Source organism: Staurois parvus, unplaced genomic scaffold (assembly GCF_062004578.1).
Source record: "Staurois parvus isolate SC_StPar_1 unplaced genomic scaffold, SC_StPar_1.0 ptg000232l, whole genome shotgun sequence".
Taxonomy (NCBI): Eukaryota; Metazoa; Chordata; class Amphibia; order Anura; family Ranidae; genus Staurois; species Staurois parvus.
Window position 1 is genome coordinate 5,605,323 of NW_028318028.1, and position 9,070 is coordinate 5,614,392.

The 9,070-nt window shown below is 41.0% G+C and overlaps 1 protein-coding gene across 1 annotated transcript; it reads right to left on the reverse strand.

The window, feature by feature from the left end:
• Positions 1-7,549: 7,549 nt before the first annotated feature.
• Positions 7,550-8,520, reverse strand: LOC149460281 (olfactory receptor 5V1-like). Its single transcript, XM_089679931.1, has one exon. It carries the CDS (start codon positions 8,518-8,520, stop codon positions 7,573-7,575), a length of 948 nt encoding a protein of 315 aa, XP_089536057.1. The 3' UTR covers positions 7,550-7,572.
• Positions 8,521-9,070: the final 550 nt, after the last annotated feature.

The following is a 9,070-nucleotide window of genomic DNA, read 5'->3' on the forward strand; positions in this document are numbered from 1 at the left end:
AAAATGCTAAAAAAATTCATATGGGTACAGTGTTGCATGACCGCGCAATTGTCATTCAAAGTGTGATAGCTCTGAAAGCTGGAAATTGCCCTGGGCAGGAAGGGGGAAAAAGTGCCTGGTATGGAGGCGGTTAAGCACTGAGCTATAACTACTTGACATTGGGCAGGTGACAGTTGGCAGTTTTTGAAAACTAGAGTCAGTTTGACCCAGTCTATACCCAGTAACAATGGTAGCACAGTGGTTAGTGTGCCCGTCCACAAAGTACATGGTCACAGGTTCCAGGCTGGACATGAGATAAACCGTTGTTACATTTTTTGTTTTTTTGGGGGTTTGTTTTTTTTAATATTCATTTTCTCTCATTTGATCTATTTGGAAAGCCTTTCATGGTCCCAGTACATTGTTCTGGAAGCATGGTGACAAGCCTTATCTTCCCTTACACAGTGAGGGTGTTTTCTTATTAACTCTTTAAATAAAAAAAAAAAAGTGACATTTTTTTGAATTTCAGCTGCTTTCAGTGTCACCTATCAGTGCCAGCCAGTGCCACATATCAGTACTTCCAGTCAGTGCCGCCTATCAGTGCTGCCTAACAGTGCCAGTCAGTGCCGCCTATCAGTGATGCCCATCAGTGTCACCTACCAGTGTCTCCTCATCAGTGCCCATCAGTGCCACCTATCAGTGTCCATCACTGCAGCCTCATTAGCGCACATCAGTGAAGGAGAAAAATCACTTCTTTACAAAATTTTATAACAAAAACTAAGAAAAAACTTTTTTTCCCCAAAATTGTGAGTGGTTTTTGGTTTGTTTAAGAAAAAATAAAAAACCCAGAGGTGATTAAATACCACCAAAACAAAGCTCTATCTGTCACAAAAAAAATGATAAAAATTTCATATGGGTACATTATTGCATGACCGCGCAATTGTCATTCAAAGTGTGACAGCGCTGAAAGCTGGAAATTGGCCTGGGCAGGAAGGGGGTATAAGTGCCCTGTAGGCTAGTGGTTAATAAAAAGCAAAAAAAAACCCAGTTGATCCTGCCAGAAATCTTATCAGCTCATAAGTCCTGGCCTGGACTGAACGGAGCTAAGGGGAGGGCCAGCATGACTGCGGCTTGCAGACAAGGCGGAGATTGGATTTGGGTGGGAGGATATTCAGTAGGTAGGGGTGGTTACTCACCTGATTGGAGTATTCGAGTTTGAGGGTGGTCTTTCCAGGATGAAGAGAGGGGTTGGGACTTGCTGGGTGTCAGTCGGAGCTTGTGCCAGCACAGGTGAGGTTTCTCCCTTCCTCCCTGGACCTGTTTTGCTGTTTTGTTTTTGTTATTCCTCTTGTCCTTTGTGTTTGTCGTGTTGTTTGGTTTTATGTGGGTTCCTTGATTTTATCTTCTTTCCTTGATTGGCATTTTGTGTCCTGGGGTGTTTGGCGTTTTTTGTTTTGTCATGGCAGCCGGCAGGGGTCGCTGGGTCTTTGAAGGCGGTGTTGGAGTGACCATTTGGTGGATTATGGGTTGGGCCCATCGTAGGTATGGGTGTTCCTTCCCAATTATAAGGTCATGTTGGTAAGGTGGGAGTTCATTGGCTGTATCTGGGACTACGTAGTTGTAGTATTGTCCCCGAGGCAGTGTAGTAGCGGCTGGGGACCTTTTCATTGGTTGTCAGATACAGCTGAGTTATTGATGTGAGTAACAGTGGCTTGGAAGACCTTGGACCCGATTGGGATCATTACTGTCAGGTAATATTTGATTGTACTGTATGAAGTGTTGAGTAAGAGTTATGTTAACCCGTTGCCGCCCGGCCTATAGCCAGATGGCGGCCGGGCGAACAGCTCATCCCTCCGGGTGGACGCCATATGGCATCCTTTCCAGAGCGCACATTGCACAAGCCCACAGGGCCGCGCTGTGGCGCGATCTGTCACTGGCCGTGTACCTCGGACACGGCCGATGACAGTTCTGTGTACCGGCCCCGTTGCCAGTACCATGTGACCTGCTGTGACCAATCACAGCAGGTCACATGACGCTTGTATACAATGGATGGCATGTAAGGAAGCCATCCATTGTATACAAGTGTGTCTAGCTGTGAATGGTCACAGCGATCACATGCACAAGCTGGGCCAATCACGTGTCATGTGATTAGCCGTGGCCAAATCACAAAAAAAAAAAACCTGAATGAATCGATTTCATTCAGGTAAATGCTTGCTTATAGCAAAGTAATTGTTTGCTATAAGCAAATTGTGTGGAAAAAAAAAATAAATACTCATCACTTCCCCAAAGTAGTACAATGTTATTATGGTAACATTATACTACTTTGGTCATAGTGAAATATGAAAAAAAATCTTAAAAAAAGAGAAAAGAATGTAATAAAAAATAATAATAAAAAAATTATCACTTTTTTTTTTCGTACTGTCACCAGTCAGTGCCCCCGATCACCACCATGCCAGTTATATGATGATGCTGTACTGCACTGGTGACAGTATGTAAAAAAAAAAAAGTGAAAATCATTTTTTTAATTTCTTCATTTTCCGAAAAATTATGACAAAAAAATGGCAACTTCATAAAACTCGCCATGCCTGTTATGAAATACCTCGGACTGTAAACTTTGCAAAAAGGGGTCATTTGGGGATCTCTGTACTGTCCTGACATTCTTGGACCTCAAGAAATTAGATTGGCCATCAGTACTTTAGGATCGACCAATTTTCAGATATATCCCATAATTTGTGAACTCTATAACTTTCCTACAGACTAAATAATAAATACTAATTTGGGTTATTTTCAGCAAAGACATGTAGTAGAATACAGCTCGGCCTAAATTTATGAAGAACAAATATTTATTTGCAAACTTTTATAAACAGAAACAAAGAAAAACGTGTTTTCAGTCTTTTTTTGTTAATTTAGCAAAAAATAAAAACCCCAGCGGTGATTAAATACCACCAAACAAAAGCTCTAGTTGTGTGAAGAAAATGATAAAATTTTAGTTTGGGTACAGTGTTGCATGACCGCGCAATGTCATTCAAAGTGTGAGAGCGGTGAAACATGAAAATTGGGCTGGGCAGGAAGGGGGTAAAAGTGCCCGGTATGGAAGTGGTTAAGCAACTATTTTACTGAATGAAATTGAGTTTGGTTGTGATTAGCTCTGATTGATCATGTGTGTACCATGTGATCACTGTGACCAATCACAGTTCACAACACAATTATACACAGTGAATGGGCTGCTATGGCCGTTTTTACACCAAAAGGAGAGTCGCGTGGTTATTTCAGGTGGGAGAAGGTTGAGGGGGTGGTTGTTTTATTGGTTAGGTGGTAAGTATTAGCCTCAATATTCTGCATGTCCCTCAGTCATGTACTTTCTGCCTCTGAGTCTCTCTCTGTGGACTACAGAACATCCCGCTCATGCCCATCCTAAGCTGACAACGCTGCTCCTCCATGGATACAGTCCAAACGATTTTAGTACTTAATTATTTCCCACCCAGGACAATTCTGGCATTTCTCTCCTACATGTAAAAATCATCATTTATTTGCTAGAAAATGACTCAGAACCCCCAAACATTCAGGGAGCGCACACAAGCAGGGAGCGGGGAGGACATTTATAAACGACCACCCGCTCCCGCACTGCTCCTGTCCGGACGTTTATATACATGGGCCGGATGGGAAGTGGTTGAGCTATAAGCAATCATAATGTGCAAAAAAAAAAATCCTGACTTCTCTAGAGTACTATAATGTTACTATGGTAACATATTGCTCTTGTCACAGTGTGGTAAACAAAATGATAAAAAAAGAGAAAAAAAACCCAAAAATTGTGAATATTTGTTTTTTAATTTCTTAATTAAAAACAAAATTGTCTCTTACTAAATACCTTGGACTGTCTGCTTTCCAAAAAGCGGTCATTTGGGGGATATTTATACTCTCTTGGCATTTTTGGGCCTCAAGAAATGAGACGGGCTGTCAGTATATCAAGCTTGATCGATTTTCATATATGTGCGCTTTGCCGATCACCCTCCCTGCCCACATCCTATTCACCCAGCTGCCTGGGCCCCCCTGCTGGCCTGGGCCCCATACAGGAGGACTGGTGGTACCCCCTTATCCACAGCCCTGGGTACAGTGTAGCATGACCGCGAAATTGCCAGTTAAAGTAAGGCATTGGCAAACAGCACAAAATGGCCTGGTCTTGAAGGGGGTAAAATCTTCCGGAGGGCAAGTGGTTAATATGGATGGCGTCTTAGGCTTGGTTCACACTAGTGCAGCCCGCGTCTCCGCGGACACAGCGGCCCATTTATTTGAATGGGTTGCTATGCCAGCGTTTCACGCAAGAAAAAGGTGCATGCAAAAACGCATCTGCAGGGAAGCTGCACGGTCTTTTTGAACTTGTGGTTTCCCTGAGGTTCCCACACCTGCGATCGTGTTGTGGGCTGAGATAAAGAAGCCAAGGAAAGATGGAAAAATCTCCAAAAGGCATCAAATTACAGATTAGACATTCTTATAATATGTCAACAAAAGTTAAATTTTATTTCCATCATTTACACTTTCAAAATAACAGAAAACAAAAAAATGGCGTCTGCAAAAGTTTGGGCAAAAAGTTAATATCTTGTACTGCCCCCTTTGGCAAGTATCACAGCTTGTAAACGCTTTTTGTAGCCAGCCAAGAGTCTTTCAATTCTTGTTTGAGGTATCTTTGCCCAATCTTCCTTACAAAAGTCTTCCAGTTCTTTGAGATTTCTGGGCTGTCTGTCACGCACTGCTCTTTTAAGGTCTATCCATAGATTTTCAATTATGTTGAGGTCAGGAGATTGTGAAGGCCATGGCAAAACCTTCAGTTTTCGCCTCTTGATGTAATCCCCCGTGGATTTCGAGATGTGTTTAGGATCATTATCCATTTGTAGAAGCCATCCTCTCTTTAACTTCAGCTTTTTCACAGGTGGCATCAAGTTACTATCCAAAATTTGCTGAAATTTTATTGAATCCATTTTTCCTTCTACTCGTGAGATGTTCCCTGTGCCACTGGCTGCAACACAACCCCAAAGCATGATTGATCCAACCCCATGCTTAACAGTTGGACAGAGGTTCTTTTCATTAAATTCTGTGCCCCTTCTTCTCCAAACGTACCTTTGCTCATTCCGGCCAAAAAGTTCAATTTTAACCTCATCGGTCCACAGAACTTGTTTCCAAAATGCATCAGGCTTGTCTATATGTTCATTTGCAAAGTTCAAACGATGATTTTTGTGGTGAGGATGTAGAAGAGGTTTTCTTCTGATGACTCTTCCATGAAGACCATATTTATACAAGTATCTCTTTATGGTGGAATAGTGTACCACAACTACAGTGTCTGCCAGATCTTTGTGGAGGGATCGTGCAGTCAAACGTGGGTTTTGAATTGTTTTTCTCACAATCCTGCGAGCTGTTCTGTCTGATATTTTTCTTGGTCTTCCAGATCTTGCTTTAACTTCCACTGTTCCTGATGACTGCCATTTCTTAATTACATTCCGAACAGAGGATATTGACATCTGCAAATGCTTTGCTATCTTCTTATAGCCTTTTCCAGCTTTGTGAGCGTCAACTATTTTCAGTTTCAGTTTTCTAGACAACTGCTTTGAAGAACCCATGGTGCTGATTGTTGGGGCAAGGTCAGATGAGTCTGGGCATTTAAAACCTTTGACATTGACATCGCCTGGTCTTCCCAGACGATGATTGAGAACAATCCATGACACTGGCAGGTCTCAGCTTTGCAAAGGGGGCAGTGTATGCTATAAATTCTGCAGGCTGCCCAAACTTTTGCAGACGCCATTTTTTTGTTTTCTGTTATTTTGAAAGTGTAAATGATGGAAATAAAATCTAACTTTTGTTGACATATTATTAGAATGTCTAATCTGTAATGTGATGCCTTTTGGAGATTTTTCCATCTTTCCTTGGTTTCTTTATGCACATTAATACAAATTTTTAGCTGGGGTGCCCAAACGTTCGATCCCCACTGTATGTATTTCATTTTTTATTTTTGCTGTTTGCCCAGAGTTCAGCTTTAGTTATTGGATAATTGCAGCTGTGGGAAATAAAGGAACATGAAAACGTGATTTAAATTAAAACAAATGTAGTGTCCCACAGAGCTACTGTTTTTGCTAAATTTGGTTTTTGGCCTTTGATTAGTTAGGTCTGCTCTGGGCTCTATAGACATGGACTTAATTATTTCCCCCTATCTCCCAGGGAATCTTGGGACCTGCAGCTGATCATTCCCCCCCCCCCCTGCAAAAAATACCGGTTAATCTTTCCAGAGGTTTTGTGACCTGATAACTTCCTTTGCCTAAGAAAGGAAGTGTATTAGGACTACAGAACACATCTACCTTCTTATGAAGAGAGGGTATTCTGCAGTTCTAACACACTTCCTGTCATAGGATAAAATGCTGCTCCTCGATAGATAGACAGATAGATAGATAGATAGATAGAGTACAGTGAGAGAGAACTGTTCCCCTAGGACAGAAAACTATTGTATCCACATTATATAAGGTCTGCTAATATGCAGTATAATACATTTTTGTTCCTTTCTTGTTAAGATACACTTTAAATAATTGTGAATATGTAAGCGTCAGCTTATACTATCCTGGTCTAAAAATCTAGTCTTGGATGTTCCCCGTGATTAAGCTCCGGGGTTGGAGTGAAACACATTGGGGGGTGTGGTCTGGTTGGAGCCCGGGCTAAGGCTGTTATACACCTCCTCACAGCGTTTAGCTGTGATGTGTGACTTTTAGGACTTTCTTTCCCTACTGAATGTTTTGAGCTGGGACAAGATCTGTCCTTATAGGTACTCCTAGCGGTTTGTCATGCACAAAGATGTGGAGGAGCCTTGAGTGGCACCTGCACTTTTTGTTGTGTGTCATAGTATTGGATGTTATTAACATTAAAGCTACTCTCCAGCAGGGGCGGACTGACCATTTGAGCACTCGGGCATTGCCCAAGGGCCCGGGGTCAGTAGGGGGCCCCATGAAATGCCCCTGGTACCTTATAGGCTTTGAGTGTGGGCAAGGACACAGGGGCCCCATGATCCCCTATTGCCCGGAGGCCCCATGAGTTTTCAGTCCGCCCCTGCTCTCCAGGCTCCCACCTGCCCCACACTCCCCCTTCCCCCTACTTTCTGGCAATAAAAAGAAAAAGGAAAAAAATTATTTTGTGTAAAGGAGATTGTGCCTTTCTTTGAGAGTCCACATCAGTGATTGCATGATGTGAACACTTCCTATTGGTTGTTCAACAGTAAGGTCTTCTCAGGATCCAGAAGAAGAGTCTCAGCAGTGAAAGGGACCAGTCAGTGTAGACACGCGTGCAGCACAGGATCACCAGCCACCCATCCCCAAATACAGTGAAGACCAGGGACTCGAATGGCATGTGAGCATATCCCTGCCTTAGGAGATAGGTACAAAAAAAGTCTGAACCAGTAAGAGGTTGGAAGGGGGTTTATTTTGTTTACCTTTAAACAATTATATTATCTTCCAATTTTATTTTTACAATGACTTTTTAAAGTATAAGTATTTTGTAAGGTAATTTTGAAATTATACATAATTAAAAATAAGGTTGGCACCACAGATTGTAATTAAATATTATTCATCCAATGATTTTACAGAACCCCAGCATACGCCGTACAGCTATCTTAACATCTTTATTTTTCAAACTATAAATTAAAGGATTTAACAAGGGAACAGCTGCTGTATTGAACAAGGAGATTATCTTCTTTGCATTCAATGTTCCCAATGATGTTGGTGTCAAGTACTGGGAGACAAGTGTAGTATAAAGAAGAATAACTACTGTTAGGTGTGAAGAGCATGTAAAAAATGCTTTTCGCTTTCCAGTGTTGGAAGGGATCCTCATTATGGTAGATATGATAAAAATATAAGAGATTGAGGTAAAAAGGAAGGGGGGTAACACTATAACAAACATTCCTTGGAATAGAAACACAATATCCAAGACAGAAGTGTCATCACAGATTATTTTTATCAAAGGTATCATATCACAGAAGAAGTGGTTGATCTCATTAGAGGTGTAGCATGAGAAGCCTGAGAAGATTACAATAGCAGGAAGGACTTGTATGAAGCCCATAAACCAGCAGCTGATGGCAAGCAAAGAGCAAACTCTACTGTTCATGATCATGAGGTAACGCAATGGGTTACAGATGGCAACATATCGATCATAACTCATTGCAGACAAAATTAAAAGCTCGTGTCCAATCAAGGATGCAAAAATGTACATCTGAGTTATGCATGCTGGATATGAAACCATGTGATCTCTAGTTATGAAGATGACTAGGACTTTATGCAAAGTGATGGTGGAAGAAGACACATCCACAATGGACAAGTTGGCCAAGAAGAAGTACATGGGTGTGTGAAGGTGATGATCCAAACAAATGAGCAGAAGAATGGTCATGTTGCCACCAAGGGTGATTAGATAAATAAGCAGGACTTGGATGAATATTAAAATCTGAAGATCTGACACATCAGAGATCCCTTTCATAGAGAAAAATGTCACCATGGTACGATTTAATGGGCTTGAAAACATTGCTTTGTTCTTCTTTGATCTGGAAAAAAATAAATCATATGCATAATTAGGTAAACATTAAATCCCAATATCTATACCAAGTGTTGAAATTTATGTTATACAGTCATTATAAATAAACTAATCTTTGAAAATCCGATCTATAACAACAAGGAGACCCATGTGATTTGGTATACATATTGCAAGACTGTGTGTCGCTATCTTAGATTACTGCCATGTACTCATACAGTGTATTTTGATTTATATTTCTTATAACAGTTGCAAGCTTTTACCATTTTAATTATTTATATGATTGTCTGCACTTTTCCCTAGTTCCAAAAAAAATGGGCAAGAAGCCCTAAAAACACACCTTGGTGGGTAAACCTTAAAGGTTCATCTAGAGCGGACCCATTACACACACACACATATATATATATATATATATATATATATATATATATATATATATATAAAATTGAGCTTACATCTGATAAACATGGTTCTCACTCCAGTTTGCCTTGCTGTTGAGGCATGTACATTGGTGGTAAACCGTAGCATTAAAAAAAAAAACTCC

Bases quoted from the DNA above. Each gene is read 5' to 3' on its own strand.
- LOC149460281 (XM_089679931.1), bottom strand. From the start codon at position 8,520: ATGTTTTCAAGCCCATTAAATCGTACCATGGTGACATTTTTCTCTATG.